General features: G+C 41.6%; 2 protein-coding genes across 2 annotated transcripts in view; one reads left to right on the forward strand and one right to left on the reverse strand.

Annotated features, from left to right (window-relative positions):
* Positions 1 to 13,450, reverse strand: part of rtn1a (reticulon 1a) — a 28,939-nt gene extending 15,489 nt beyond the window's left edge. The window contains exons 1-3 of the mRNA XM_080750175.1: positions 13,162 to 13,450; positions 1,593 to 1,806; positions 200 to 774 (exon numbers count right to left, since the gene is read on the reverse strand). Coding sequence (XP_080606301.1) covers positions 200 to 774; positions 1,593 to 1,806; positions 13,162 to 13,372 — 1,000 coding nt within the window. The 5' untranslated portion in view covers positions 13,373 to 13,450. The remainder of the gene's footprint in view (positions 1 to 199; positions 775 to 1,592; positions 1,807 to 13,161) is intronic.
* A 1,368-nt stretch (positions 13,451 to 14,818) lies between these two features.
* The window catches only part of lrrc9 (leucine rich repeat containing 9), a gene marked incomplete at both ends in the record, with an annotated part of 30,450 nt that continues 28,471 nt past the window's right edge, over positions 14,819 to 16,797 (forward strand). The window contains 4 exons of the mRNA XM_080750916.1: positions 14,819 to 14,875; positions 15,897 to 16,115; positions 16,371 to 16,511; positions 16,648 to 16,711. Coding sequence (XP_080607042.1) covers positions 14,819 to 14,875; positions 15,897 to 16,115; positions 16,371 to 16,511; positions 16,648 to 16,711 — 481 coding nt within the window. The remainder of the gene's footprint in view (positions 14,876 to 15,896; positions 16,116 to 16,370; positions 16,512 to 16,647; positions 16,712 to 16,797) is intronic.

Here is a 16,797-nt window from a genome sequence, read left to right on the forward strand (position 1 = left end):
TTGTGCAAGCTAAAAAATCTTATTTAAAAAAAAAAAAAAATATATATATATATATATATATATATATATATATATATATATATATATATATATATGTGTATATGTATATGTTATGTATATGTATAGTACGTATACACACATATATATATATATATGTATATGTATATGTATAGTACGTATACACACAAAGCATGCCTACCTGTAGGCGAGGCATTGGGAGTGGAGGCTGGGCTGTTGTCCTCTGGCTCAGATAACGTCACGGTTGGGACACCCTGCAGGCCCACACTGAGGACATTCTCGCGGTCCGAGCCGCTGCCTGGAGAGGACCTGGGCACAGGCTCGGCCTTGGCTGCTGTGGGCTGGGTCTCCATCAGGGTGATCTTCACAGGGCTAGCCGTCTGAGGGGTCCCACCCAGGTTGTGGTAGGAGCGGTAATCTCCGGACACCTCCTCGTCGGATGGCTCCTCCACGTAAGGGAAGGAGTGAGAGCCCAGCGCCGAGCCCAGATTCTCTTCCTCCTCCTCCTCCTCCTCCTCCTCCTCTTCCTCCTCCTCCTCATCTTCCTCATCTCTTCCAGGGCTCTTGTCCATGTAGCTGCCCAGAAGAGAGTCCCGTCCGGAGGATGTGGTGTCGGCCAGGCCCTGCAGAAGCCCCTTGCTCTGGCTGTGGAGGTCGTCGCCGTGGCTGATGTCCATGTAGTTGTACGCCTCGCTCTTCTCTGAGCCCTGCAGGAGGGACCTGGGCTGCATGTCGTCCGACAGGCCAGAGGTCATCCTGGCATTGTGACATTTTACATGACGATTAATTGCCACTCAAATAATTGCAACTGACGATTTTAACTGTGTTTTTGTCGTTGACAATTACATTTCTGTTTGGCTTTTAGGCTTTGAAGTTGCACATGGCAGATATGACGCATAACTTAAAGGACAACTTTGTTTTTTTACAACAAGGGTTCAAATTTTACATTGTAATTAGAGAAAAGAAAAGATGAGTGTTAAAATGTTTTCATTTATCCTTTAAATCGTTTTAGCCATTTTAATTACTTTGATTTCAGTGGTTGGGGGCATGCGTGCAGGTGGCTAAATGTGTCTTTTTAGACACAATAAGCCCATTCCCAAGATGCACCACAATCTTAAAGAAATCACCGGCTTATTGTGTCTAAAAAGAAATATTTAGCCACTTGCTTGCATGAAATCAAGGTCATTAAAATTGCTAAAACGCTAGAAAGAAGTAAATGAAAACATTTTAATACTCATCTTTTCTTTTCTCCAATTACAATCTAAAATGTGAACCCTTGTTTGAAAAGAAAAACAGTTGTCCTTTAAATATATATATAAAGAAATTACTGATATATTTGACCAACTTTATTCTTAAAAAATAACATTGATTGTGGAAATAGCAGATCTAGAAGCTCACAACGCGTTGCATGATCATCGCAACGCGTTGTAAGCTTGTAGATCGGCTGTTTCCACTATTCTTGAAAATATATATTTCTCAACATGGAAACTATTATGACGATTATGACAAAATAATTGCGATCATGTGAAATAATTTTCGATTAAACGATTATGTAATGATTGTGACAGGCCTACCTGGCACTGGAGCTGAACATGCCGTAGGACTCGTGGGAGGAGTAGTGGTCCTGGGACGAGGACACCGAGGAGGAGGAGGTCTTGGTGGGCTTCAGGTCGTCTGACAGGTAGGAGGCCTCTTGGCTCGAGGAGAAGCTCTGATTGGACAGCAGTGAGGTGTACAGGTCGCCGTCGTCGTTCATTGGCTTCCGGAACAGTCCAGACATTGGGTCATCTGGAGCGACGGAAAGAAAGTGAAACTCAGCGAGGATCCACAGCTGCGCCACACAACTAATTGCATTTTCTAATCCGACAGCTCTGTGAACAACAAAAAGCCCATGAATGTCTTTCAAGTCAGGCGACGCACAAGGACATTCCAGGCAATATTGTGTAAATTAGGGAGTCGGTCGAGACAGAAGTGGGAGCGCTCTGGGCGCCCACTAGACTAGCGGTCCAGGCGCATATACCACACACATGCGTGTCAAGCATTCGAATCCTGTTCTCCACGACCTTTGCTGCGTGTCACTCCCCATCTCCATCTCCCTGTTTCCTGTCCATCTCTACATCAATAAAAGGCAGAAAATGCCTGAAAAGAAATCTTTAAAAAAGAAAAGAAATGGGAGCGCTCTCTGTCTGCGTAGGTCTGCCTGTGACACGTTCAATTAATGACAGAGACGGTTAAATAAACAAGACCATTCTAGAGCCAATGCATGGGCTGGAGACGTATTGTGGCAACGTGAGAGAAGGGAAGAGAGACGGGGTGTGTGTAGTGTGGGGGTGGACGGTCTGCGCAGATCAGTGAGGCTGCACTAACAGAGGGCACTTGTACCCTGCACTGGACAAAGGCACATTGTTTGGGCCCTAAAAGCTCTGGTGCCAGGGCCGGATTCTGGTCTAAATCTACAAAAAGATGCAGTGGGTGTACTCACTTTAGTGCAGCCTCATGTCTGCTTTGTAATCTTACATCTGCACTGGGTTATACACATGCATAACGGTACTTTTCTAAACAGCCACAAAGTGCTTTACACTTTTTGATCAAATAATACATAAAACATAACATAAACACATTAAATAAAGCAATAGATCAGATTCAGAACATCAAGTATATAAGAGCTGCCTGTAAAGTGAATTCACAGATTGTACTGTTTATTTTTTGCTACTCTAAGGCATGTCTACGAATACAAAAAAGATAACAATTTTTGTGCAACATTTCTCTGTAATCAGTAATCAGTGTGCAAGCATGTTCATGCATAATATGCACACTCACAGAAATGTGTCAGTAGGATATAGTATGCTAAGATAAACTGTCTGCTGGGAGCAATATCCATTTGCAACAGGTCTCTGTAAAGTAATTTCAAAGTCCTCCTCCCCCACCATCCAACAGGGTTAAAACTCATGGCAGGGTTGCATGTACACTAATTTACTGCATGTATGATACTGTACATGCTAGTGGCTAGCCTATTCCAAAATGGAATATTGTAATGGCATTAAGCCAGTCTATATGCACAGAGCACTTAGTGTAAATAAAACTGTTTACAATACAAATTCCATCTCAAATCTGCATGCCAAGAGAATATTGTATTTGATGCACAAGTAGATGTGTGTACAGTACGTAAAGACATACCCATTACCCATAGACCCAGGCACAAATGGAACAGAAGATGGCACTCACGTTACAAGTTAATTAAAGACATGAATCATAATGGTTGTGTATAAATCATGAATTGTTATGTTATACCACCATTGTTAATAATGGCTTCTTCTTTTTTAAGAAATGAACTGACATCGCCATGTTTATCTTAGTCAATCAATACTGGCCATCATTGTCAACTCACAGGGGGGCATGTTTTGTGCTGAAGTTGAAATATAATCACTTAATGTCTTACTGAATAATTCATTACAATGCATGAGAAACATTAAGGAAAGTTATGTGAGATATAATCTGTTGAGAGCCTTTGTTTTCCCCGAAGTCACCATATCACATTTCAAGTCAAGCAAGACCACGTCAAGTCGTTCTTCCCTGTCTGTTAAGTTAAGTCTGAAGTCATCACATTTTAACAGACTGTGGTCAGCAACATCATTGCGACTCGGTCGGCAAACCCATGTACAAGCACAAACGCCACACAGGCGCATTCTGCACACCAGTGGTTCTCAAAGTGGATTCCAGGGACTCTGTGGGTTCCTTTAGGGGGGTCTAAATTGACCCATACACGTGTGTAACTCTGACAGTGTACAAATAACGGGTTCATTTGGTTCCATTTGTACACTGTCAGAGTTAAGGGGAGACCTTGAAATTTGAAAGTTTGAGAAACACTGCTGTACATTACATGCATAGATATTTATCGCGTGTCAGTCAGTGCTGCACTTGGTTCTGTGTTTTCAGTATCTGTGTTGCATCATGCAAGTCGTAGTTTATGCCTCTCGTTGATTTCCCCTGCTCTCCAGCCTGTCAATCTCCCAGGGCAGCGGTGCTGTTATAAATAGGCTGGGTCCAGCTGCTGGGTTGAGTGAGGGGCGTTTAAAGATTTAAAATAGGAACCTTGAGGCTAACCCTAGCCTAGAGGAAGCAGAGTGAAGGACATAGGATCTCTAGATCAGGATGTCCCACCCCACCCCATCCTTCCTCCAAACAGCTCCACCACCCCTTCCCCCTTGCTCCCTCCCCCCTCCCATCATTAACAATACATAATCCTGCAGCACAATGGCATGACCACTAACTCGACTCGCCAGTGCTGGACGACACTGGGGAGTGGCGGCGTAATGTGATGAACTGAACAAGCAAGCGGGCACTAAATGTCTTCACTACTGAACTTCATGTCTACGTTGGCGACATTGCCGAAACCCCCAACGCACACACAAGGCTGCTTGTGTAACAGATGGGTGATGCAGCTTTCCAGCTGAGTGCAGTTCAGTGGGACGAGGGCCGTTTGACATGCTGCTAGAGTCCAGCCCGATGTGTAATCCTTTAGTCTACTTCCACCACGCCTCTCGCCTCGGCCATCACCCCTGATGGCGCTGGCATAATCTACCTGTCACTGACTCACTGTATAGAACCTTACTGTACTGGTGTGGGAAGCACTGCTGTGTGTGTGGAGACGTGAACTCTGGTGCTGTGACCTGCCAGCAGTCCTGAGCACTCTTAGGTGTACAGTGGGTAACAACCACTCCTCCCCATCCCCTCCCACCACATCAGCCTGTTCTGCGATGTGATGCTGGGTGAGTCGCTAGCCATCGGTTGCTAGAGGCATGTTGCGTAAATAATGTCAGGACGGATGGAGACCACGAGGGCAGTGGATCTGGGAAGCCTCCGAACAAGCTCAGCGTGTCAAGACGAGGTCGTTGTAAATCTGCTGATGTGGCGTAGCAGTCAGACACTGGGGAAAACAACTAGAACAACAACAACCATGACAAAACAAGGCCAAAGAAAGCTCAATTCAGGCAGGATTGGATGGACATGGGATCAAATGTCCTTTTGCCACATCATGCCACTGAGGAGGGTGTAGTTAAATAAATAAGGATGTGCTGGGAAGGGGGTCAGTCCTTTTGTTGTTCTCTACAGAGCCAGTGCAGCTCCCTCAACTAATGCAGTCTGACAATCTCTGCTATGGGCCGGCCTCTTTAATTAGAGACAAAAACATGAGACAGGAGACTACATTGAAAGTACTGTAGTGGCAAGAAAGAATACAGGATTTACATACAGCAGAGGGATTTTCTTTTATCAGAATTATGTTGTGACTCATAGCCATAATGTCAAATCCACAAATATAAACGTACGGTACAGGTAGGATAAGCACCCTACTTCACAGCCACCTACTTTGACGAATGACAGTGATGCATATTGCCATGGATACCATTGGATCTTCATATCGAACAAACATGTCACGACGAGGCCCCCATGGATTGATTACTTCCTCTTCTGTGTTTGACACGGAAGCACAGCATAGAATGGAAATTCTATACATTTAGTCCTATAGTTGTTCCTTTAGTTGTTAGCTATGAGGGCCTGGTGGAGACACAGGAGTAGGGCATTCACCAAATATTCAAATATTCGAATATTAAAGTCACTATTCGACCGAAGTTCACCGAAGTCGAATATTCGCTTTTTTTTGTTGCTCACAACGCCTCCCAACGAGAGGCGTTGTGAGCATGTAGATCGTCTATTTTCACAATGTTCGCCTCTTGCTTACTTAATATTTGACAGTTTGGCCAGTCCTGTCGAATATTCGACTATTCGAATACTTTGAGGTCGAATAATTTGAATACTAAAAATCACTATTCGTGAATGCCCTACACAGGAGTTGTTACAGGACAGGTTCGTCAGGCTCAGAGAACGCCTCGTCATAAACAAAATGTACTGAATTTCAAATGAACTGGGTTTTTTGTCCTCCCCTCAGGCTGTCTCAGTATTTATTTACACGTCAACATCTGTCAATCCAATAGACTAGACTCTAGAGCCATTAGATAATGACGTCATAAATCCATGCATGCCTGTCTCAACCCTGGTGGAGTCATCTTTCAGGGATCCTCTTACACTCCTTTGCCCTCCTGAAAACTGAGCTATCGAGATGCTGAGGCGGCACGTGGCACAAAAGAATGCATTGTTGTTGTTTCTTGTTGTATTTTTAATTCAAACCTGTTGTGTACAGTAAACACATACTGTACAGCTTTGTCTCAAATAATTTCAATATTGTGGAAAAGTTTATTTTCCGTAATTCCATAAAAAAATGTAACTTTCAGATATTCTAGTAGATACTGTACATTACGCATGCAGTGAAATATTCAAAACCTTTTTTCTTTTTGGCATACATCTCATGAAAATCAAAATATTACAATATTACACGAGACCACTCAAAACAATTAGAGAAATGTCAACCTTCTGAAGTCAGAGTTGCTTGAAGTCCAGTGTGAATTTGGGATGCTTCCAATGCTTTTTTACACAATATTCGATTTTTTTGAGACAGAGCTGTGCATGTATATACAGTATATTTGGAGAAAAACTTTCTGAAACTCCATAAATTCAAGTCTCTCACACATTATCAGCACTCTGACTGATGGCTGCACACAATCTTAATTATTAAAGCTTATTGGTGTTGATGTAAGTAAGAAACATAGAGAGCACAAAATAGGCTGCACAGTGCAAGCTTAAAAAGAATAATGGCCGGTCCCCGGTCAATAAGAAAACAGCTGTTTGGGGGGTTGGGGGCTGGCGGCGATAAGATACAATTGCCCCGAAATACATTGATCCGTGGCAGAAATACATTGATCCATGGCATACAATTACAGTAAGAAAACTCAGGTTATACACCATCTTTAAGACTCACTGAATTCCACACAAGACAAACATTGTTGTTCCAGTGGTCTTGGATAAAGAAAATCAATGTGCAAGGCTGCTTAAAGCATACAATAAAGAGTCATCTGTCCTCCATTCAGATTCTGAAGTGGTGGTAAGCTTTGGTACCCCAGCCGTCAACTGAACTGTATCGATCCTGGTTTTCTGGCTAGGATAGAGCAGCGTGGATGGGTGGATGGATGGATGGATGAATGAATGGATGGATGGATTGAGGTTGGATCCAGACTGACTGACTGCATACTGTCTGCTTTGGGTCACAGCTGTCAATTAAGGATGCTCTAAAATTGCCATTACATTGGATGGTGGCTCTGAGGACGGATCTATGCAATTAAAGTCTCATTTAGATGGTATTTTGTGGTACAACTTTATCCCTCACTGGAGAGAAAAGAAAAAAAAAACAGATTTTCAACCAACAAAAAACGTAAGATAAGATAAGACCTTTATTGATCCCACGGGAGAACTTCAGTCACCACAGGTAGCACAGCAGTTAAGTTATACAGTTTACAGGGAAAGAGAAAGTACTATAGAAACAGCATCACTGACAAAAGAACAGTATCAATAATGAGCAATAGTAGTATAAAAGTATACACCCTCAACAACCCTTGCATAATGCAGGACAAAAGAAGTAACCATGTCAGATAGTGTACAGTAATTAACTATTGTTCAGATCTAATTAGTTTATTGACTATTGGCTGAGCACACTGACCATCATATCATGTGCTGTGTAAATCTTCATGGCTACTGGCACAAAATAAGTCTATTTGACTTCATCTTTCGGTAGATGAATCTATAATTTCACCTCCTGCTCAATTGACCTACAGTACAATCTCCACGTGAAGGCGGCGTGAGTGATTGTCCATGATGGCATCCAGCTTCCTCGTTATACGCACCTTCGTCACCTCCTCTGCCAAGGGCTGGCAGCCAGCCTTTCTGACCAGCTCACAGCACCAGTCACATCCCAATGCATTATGAGCTTATAGATCTGCTATTTTTGCAATGTTAAAAAGATTATGTAATTTTTTAAGAGTGCAAAGACACATTGACCTTAGTGTAGAGTGGTGGTAAAACCGCGGTTGCAACCCATCATAAAATCTCAGTAAAATCAAACATTTTAAATCATTTTGTCAAACACGTAGGTTGATGCAAATCAATGATGATCATATAGCCACCACCTGGTTGTGCTGAGAGGGCATCATATGATCATAAGAAATGACTTATCTATTATCTCATATTTGTGCTTTGTTTTGTGCATATGGGGAGAGACAGGGAGGTTAACTGGCAAGTCTGGCATCCAAAATAGTGTTGTTGATATTATAAAATCTGCCTAGCATGGGACCTGCAGTGCCCTATGCTGTATTTGTTTCCTGTTATTTTATTGTGTGCTATTCTTTTTGTTGCTGCAATATCCAGGAGCCGAAACACAAGTATTTTACTCTGTTATACTTGTATAATGGGATAGCAATAAAATTATATTTCTTGGCAGTGTGTCCTTCATGCCTTTACTTGTGTCCTTCCCTCAGCACTCGCTAATTGGCCGTGGAAGCTGAGGAAGATGAATGAGATAGGACTGCTGGCTGGCAAGACCCAGGATGATCAGAGAGACCCAAGTCATCCTGTGAGGCGACACCATTAGAGAGGCAAGCACACATTATGGTTAACTCTTGTTTAGCCAGAGTATCTGAGCACATTATTTATCGTGACAGCTAAAAGAGAGGAGCTGCAGATGTGGTGGTGGGGGATCGAGGGGACAGTGGAGCAGATGGTTACACAGTACACCAGGGTTCCCCAATAGGCGGCCCGCGGGCCATTTCCGGCCCGCGGGGGGCTACTGTCTGGCCCACACCACCCCCAGTAATAATGGTGGTATAAGAGCAGCAACAACACTAGTATATCGTTGTTGTCGGGTGGAAATCTCATATCTCCAAATTTGTACGTTCTTTCGCAAATCATACAAGGCCGTCGCACAAAAGTAGTGAAAACAGCAGATCTACAAGCACACAACGCCTCGCGGTGCGAGATGTTGTGTTTAAATAATTTTTAAAATGATAAAAACGGTTTTGGACATACAAACATACAACGACGAAAACTGTTGCTGGAGTAGTGGGAACGCCACCGTCGCCGCCTGCAATGTTGTGGCCCTCGGCTTGGTACCCTAGACATAATTCGGCCCTTGGGGAAAACTAATTGGGGAACCCTGCAGTACACACTTGCTCATACCTGGGAGTTGCCCAGTGCAACCACGACTCCCAACTGATCTCCAGAAGGGATTTGATTAATTTATTATTGAGGAAAGGAAAGTTCTCAGGGCTGCAACTATCGACGGTCTTCTTAGTGATTATTCTATCGATTACCTTTTTGATTAATCAAATAATTGATAACTGTGTTTTTATTTGATTGGACATTCAACAAATCAAAGTCGAATCGACTTTATTGATTAATCTGATTGACCACTTAAGCCCTATTTCACACTTTGTCGTACCACAGTATTGTGCAAAAACTGCTATTTTGTTGTTCATAATCGATTAAATCAATTAGTTCAATTAACTGCATCCCTAATGGATGTGCCCAGGTTTTTCCCCAGACGGTTTGAGCATTTGATTCCGGTGACCTTCCCACAATCAGGCTTATCGAGCCATTACGACCCTAACCCCTCCCCCTGCACTCCCTCATATCAGCCTGCTAAACCTCTAAAAGGGTCTTGCACTGCCTGAGCCCCCAGTGGGAATAGGAGCAGAGTTATTCTCACTAACAGTAGCTGCTCTGTGCTGGGCTATACAGTCTACTAAGTGCTGTCTGTCTGTGAAAGATAGATATGGAAAAGTCCCAGCCAGCCACTATGCTGTCTCATCCTTGTGTGGTGATGTAGAGGAAACAGACAACTCTAATCCACCTATCAGGCTCTGAGGTTGTTATGAGAGAGCAGAAAACAAAAACATGTTTGTGTGTTTGATCGTGACTCAGAAGGGCAGGGTAATTAACCGGAAATATATCGAAACAACATCTAGAACCAATATTATTTTTCTTATGTCATAATTTCAAATAGGTTTTTATAATCGACTAAATCGTTTAGTCTGATTAACCACTTTATATAAGAACATTTATACGCTGTGTATACGTTTTGTTGTTCAATAAAAATGCCTTTTCACAGGTCTGGAAGCTGGTAGACAAGGGAAGGGACTGGGAGGGGCGTCAAATTGTGTGCCGTCATTTGTGTACAAATGTTTCTTTTCTCTGCCAGAGGTCAGGGAAACATATTCGAAGAATCACCATCTGTTGTGAACTAGCGGGGCAATAATATTCTCTGTGCTTTTCACAGCGAAGACATCTTAAAGATTCAGACTAAGGGATGATGCAGAGATTATGGAAGTAATGTATAAATCATTTGAATTGTTATAATGATGGTGATAGGAACAAAAGACAGATGTGCTGTTTGTGATATGAGACTTAAAGCACCATTTCACCTCTGGGACAACCAGATCTTATTTTATTGTTGTTTGGGACACAATCAAAACAATCCTGAGTTATTTTTTGTGTTCAATCTGTGTTTTTAGATATTTTAGTATTTCAGCATGCTCTAATGCATCATATGATGCAAAGTCATTGTCCCAGAGGTGAAATGGTCCTTTAAGTCGTGATACTCCTCACATAGCTCGTCTTGATACTCCCATTTTAATTGGATACATCATCATGCAACTTAAATCGGCCAAAAGTCTAGGGATGGTTAACTACTGGTTTAAGAAAGGACAGACAGAGTTCTGGTCCCTCTAGAAGTAGGCTGCACAGTAAATTCCTCAGTTTTAAATTAACTCCAAGACTGTAAAACGTTACCCAAATGAATGGGTCGATGTGGGTCCATCTTTACAATGTCAGAGTTAAATTAACAGTGGGGATTTTCCTGACTGAGTAGGGCAGTTTCACAGCTCATACTGTGGTCAAGGCTGCTACTTGATGAGATGGCCTTAAGCTTTCCAGGCCTGAATGAACCATGATATCCAGTGCACTGGAGAGGGGGGGTCGTGAGTGAAGGTCCTTGACAAAGATCAGGCCGGACTAAAGCAAGTCCTTCCTAGAGCTACATGTATGCTCTCTGCCCTGCTATCTGTGCAGACATCTCCACGCTGTGCCCACCAAGACCACAAGTGACAGAGCAAATTAATGATGTTATGGGTAAAGCTGGCTCTTGCTTGGCTTTACAGGCAGGCAGGGTTTTCAATGTAAAATTTTACACAATAACAACAATAATATATGTAATAGACTGTACTTCACCGTACTTCAGACATATATCACCTGTATATTAATTGTTGAGAGGCTTACTTGATAGACTGAATCATACTCCGTATTGAGTGTGTTGACATTCAGAGACAGATTGCAGCTATCTAATGTGCATACCGATGGGCAGGGTGGTGCCTTGTATGGTTTCCTCCGCCATCGGTGTGTGAAGGTGTGTATGAATGGGTGAATGTGATGGTAAACTTTGGATAAAAGTGCATAAATGCACCATTTAGCATTCATTCTTCATTCTTATCTTAAATCTATATATTCCTAGACTGAGTTAAAGAAAACATATGAGAGCAGTGCATTGTTTTCGCCTAAGTTATGCTATTTTTGCCTGTTTAGATTAGATCAGGGGTCTTCAACAGGGGGTCTGGGACCCCAGAATTACTACAGGGGGTCCTCGAAATCTTTGAGTGATAGAAACTTTTTTTCTCCTTTTTTATATTAACCACTTAAACCCTAGCGTCCATATTCTGAGAACTTTAGCCAAAAATAGCAGGGTGTTGTGAGCTTGTAGATCGGCTATTTTTGGCAAAGGGGTTTAGTGTAGAGGGGAAAGTTCAAATGGTTAAATATCGGAAAACACAAATTGACATGAATCCAAAATACACTGATGATTGTGCTGTCAAACAATGAAACTATATGGAATCTATGAACAGGTTGTGGGGGTCCCTGCTTCATCTCTCTCTCTCAACTAAGGGGTCCTTGGCCTGAAAACGTTGAAGACCCCTGGATTAGATCATAAAGGTGGAAACGCTTGGCCATGGTGAAGTGGAAGCTAGGCAGAGGTTTGAAACACCATGTTATGAATATTTCAGTGGAACCCTGAATGAAAGTGCAGGGCTCCAGTTCTCCAAGCGGCTGGTGAGCCTTGTTTCCTTGGGATTAAAAATAGCAGCACTCGCTGAGCTGTGATGTGCCGTGCTGAAGAGGGTGATGAACTTAGAACTGAAGCATGATTGGTGTTCCCACAAAAACATTACTTCAATCAGCCATCGTTTGTATATACAGTAAGCTTAGCTCACCCTAGCCCACAGGCCTATAGAATAGATCCTTCCCTCATACTGAATTACTGATTCAGGCTACTTGTTACTCCATGACCAAAATATGCTTCTGCTCAATGCTCTTATAGATCCTTGAGACTGTGATGACTGTGATGGACAAATTGCTCAGTTGATCAGCCCTAAATGAACACATTTGCTAACCGTTGACACCATTGCCTTATATAGCTTTAAATTGTGTTGTAAAGCCTATTAAATGTACACTAACTAAAACTTGTTTACCCCAACCCTGAATCAGGGAATGCAGATGATCAGCGGATCATGCATTAAGTAACATTTTATTCCCTATATATAGACAGATTCACATTTTAAGACACAGTCCACTGACTGTTCAACAGGCTATTGATGTTGCAACATTCCAAATGAGTTCTACTCACTGCACAAGCAATGGGATGTGTAGAGGACAAAGGGTCTGTGTAATCTCAGTCATAGTAAGTAGGCCTAAAACGTATTGACTTTGTTTGATCTGTTAATAACCAGGCTACTATACAGTAGCCTTTGCCAAGGCTCAGAGAACAAAGTTTTCAGTGTATTGCAATGACATGTCTACCTTTTAACAACTGAAAAGGAGGATGGAGGATGGAGAATGCCATTCTTTTAAATCATTTTCACCATGGGGCCAAACAAAAGTTTCCAGGTTGAGTCAAAAAACAAAGTAGCCTACACGAACGCAATTACGCAAATCTGTTATAGGCTGGGTTGTTGCACTTGCTTCCCAACTCTAGCTAGCCTAACGGTACGCTGCTAACACCCCCAGGAGATGTGGGTGCGTGTGGGGTCTAGACTGTGATAAGGCGTTCCCCCTGGAACAAACAACACCTTTGTTGTATCCCAATAAAGTGGACCGCACCTTTCTTTTTTTTAGAGATAAAAGTCACGGCTTTTGATCAATAACTCGTCTTACCTGTAGATGCAGTTTCCATAGCAACGGGAGGCCTTTGCCCGTCGTCCTGAAATTGATGAAATTGTTGATCCAGGTCGCCGCTTTTCGGCTTCAATTCCTCACGCAGCTCGTCGAACCGGGGCGGTGCGCTCCCGAACAGGCCGTTTCTCTCGTAATCATCCCCGAACCACTTCCCCTCAGGACCGAGCTCGTCGCCGGGCTGTGCAGACATGCTTTTATATAAGGGAGAGGTTGCGCGATTACGCTCGCTTGTGTAATAACCGCTGGTTGGTTTATATACTATAAATCTGAGCCTCCTGGTGCAAGAAAGAAGATGCTGGAAACGAAACGAGCAGCACACAGCGACACCTGACTTGTCTGTCTTCTCCTGTACTGTACTGTGTGTGCGTGTGTCTGCTGCGCGTGTGTGTGCGTGTAGTCAGTTGATATTGTTGTTGAAATGCCACAGACAAGACAGACAGACAGACAACACGATCCGGCCGGGAGCTCAGTGGAGAGAGAGAGTGGAGGGTGATTGTTTTAGTTTAGTGCTTCAGTACTGACGTCATGCTGTCAATGGCTACCGATGGTTGGCATTTATTTGGGGCAGCAGAAGAGTAAATGCTAGTGCCATCTCATGATATATGGGTTTTAAACCACTGTTTGACAGAAAGGATGCCCGCATGAAGCTTGTCACATCAAACTGGCAGGCTACATTATGAAACATTTACCTGAAAGAGGGTGTAATTAAAAATTAAATAAAAAAAGTATAGCCTAAATATGATTAGGAAAATGTTCTGGATGTTCGCGTATTTACTATTCTTGATTATTGTATAATGAACGGGTGTTTTAACTGAGGGAATACAATTTGGAGATTTAGGGCTCTTTTGGAAATTGCCTTGCAATGTGGCGCCCTCGTGTGGCATAGCATAACTCCAGTGGTGTAAAGTAACTATGTACATTTACTTAAATACTGTAGTCTGTACTTAATTACAATTTTGAGGTATTTGTACCTGAGTACTTCCAATTTCCAATACTTTTACTTCTACTCTGCTACATCTCAGAGGCAAATAATGAAAACTTGAAATGGGGCATATTGCATAATGAGTAGGCCTTTTTGATTGATTGATTGAAGGCTTTATTAGAAGTTTGCTACTTAGTTTGCTACTTACTTTTACTTTTGGTAATTATTTTTACTTTTGTACTTTTTACTCAAGTACATTTAGAATTCCTGATTTCTTACTTGTAACACTTCTGCATTGCAGTAGCCTATTGATACTTTTACAAAATACTTACTTTTTCCACCACTGAGAATAACTCCAGTGGGATGCGGAGGTCTCTGGACGTCCGACGTCTCACGTCTGGCTCTATTTTCGCGACATTAGGAGGAAGGACTACAAACTAAAAAGTCAACATGGCGCCCTAGCAACGAGACGCTCCTACATAGAAACGGACGGGTCCCAAACATTCCGAAGCTGTTCCAGCATACAGTTCGCTCTTTGCTTCAGAACGGCTAACACTGACAAGTCTGTCCTGGGAAATAATATAGACTATAGGCATAGGCTTATTATATTTTTTGTAGAGTTTTGTTATTTGTGATCACTATAATTTAAATGTGTAGTTCCCATAAATCAGAGCTATGTTCATTTAATAATGTATTAATCGGCTTAATCAAACAATGATACAGGTTGAGAAGCAAAGGCACAATGATGATGAAGATATCATCAAAGAATTGGTGAGTTTAAGAGCAATATCTTGTTACACTTGCAACATGACGTTTTAGACATTCTAAAAGGACCAGTTTATTTCACATTGCAGTGTTTGTGAATATCATAACTGAAATTGAATGATTGAATCTGTTCCCTGGCAAATTAATTTGTATTTCCAATACCATAATAATGTGATCATATGATCTTTAATTTCCTTACTACATATAGCATTTGTTTATTTGTGCCTGAAATTGTATTTTATGTCAAAGAGCTGGAGACAGGGAGACTCCTATTACTGAACAAACACTATCTATAGCAATCAGAATATAGTGCTTCAACCTTTTAACAAAAAACTTTTTGTATTAACAAAACAATATCACTTACCCTATATACCTTTAAAAAATGCAAAACATGCAACACTTTGTTAAACTATTTGTCTCATTGATGGGTTTTAGATTAATTCCCATATTTGTAATTCCTTTAGAAAGTTATCCTTTCACAGAAGACTCAGCTTTTACCCACAGAGTAAAATCACAGTTAGTCAGAGTCCAAGAAAGAGGCAGCACACCAAATAAGTCTGTTTGAAATAATTGTATTAACAGGATAGTTCAGAAGTAGCAGCATACAGTACAGCAAATTCACCCATAGTTGCTTTCTCTGCCTAATAGACAGTTGACATGATTTTATATAGTTACTGTAAAACAGTAGGATGGGTCCTGTCGTGATGATGTAATATCGTGACCGTGGTCACCTCATCGGCTGACCTGACCTTTATCAGTGGTCAGAACACAACAGAGTTGTTGACATGATGGTGTAATCTTGTTGTTGACAGCTTAAAGATGGTTTACCAGTTGGATATCAGACACTTGTACGGTACAGTGTCAAGGCTGTTGGAATAACAATGTTAGAAAATAACAGGGTTTGTTTTGGAACATAAAACAGCAAATTAATAAATGATCTGTCATGTATAGTAGTTTGACCTTATGACAAATTGGTACAATAATATTAACCAAACTTTTCCAACACTCATATATTTCCCACCAACAGTGTGTGGCTAATGGGATATCCTATGAGAAGATACCCCAGGATGGGAGCTCCATTACTTCCCTTGAAATATTCTTCAATGGCTTTCCCCGCATTGTTGGGCTTTCCCTCTTTCCAAAACTCAGCCAGCTGACAATAGTAAGTCAGAACGTCAGCCACATCCAAGGCCTTGAATGTTGCCCTCTGCTCCGAGAGCTCTGGGTGGTCGAATGCCAACTGAAGGTAGGTCCCTCATGCTAATGTCTAACTGTAGGTTATGATTATTTTCAAGTTGATCATTAACTTGCTGTGGGCGGCATTGTTGTTGTATTAGAGGAGGAGTCCTTTCGAAGTAACTATACATACAGTAAATATATTATATACTGTAAAGTTTACATACAGTCTTACAGTCTGCCTTTGAAGTATTGTATTTAAGAATTCTACCACATGCATAGAATAGGCTTTTAATATGTGTGTGTTTTATACACATTTTTGCAGGGGATATCTGGGATACAAAATTGCCCTCATCTACAAAAACTTTATCTTTATGATAACCAAATAAGGGAAATTGAGAATTTACAGTTGCATGTTAATCTTCAAGTGCTGTGGCTCAACAACAACTCCATCACTGATATCAAGGTTTGAGATGTTTTTTGGTTTTCTTTCTATACATAATATATGCATCTAAATGTATCAATCCCCTTTATTAATTATTTATGTTGAAGGCAATTTCATGTATACATGTTTCATTAGTTTGTCTTGTTTTTTCCTAAAGGGTCTGGATACTCTTCAAAAATTGAAGGAACTAAACCTTGCTGACAACAATATTGAAAAGATAGGTAAGGTAAAGGATCCGCTACAGTTTTCTTTCAAGATATGTTTGTGCTGTATGGAAAACTATAACATGAAAATCCTTGTCATTCCC

The sequence above is a fragment of the Nannobrachium achirus genome (assembly GCF_963921795.1).
Source record: "Nannobrachium achirus genome assembly, chromosome: 20".
In the NCBI taxonomy this organism is placed as follows: domain Eukaryota; kingdom Metazoa; phylum Chordata; class Actinopteri; order Myctophiformes; family Myctophidae; genus Nannobrachium; species Nannobrachium achirus.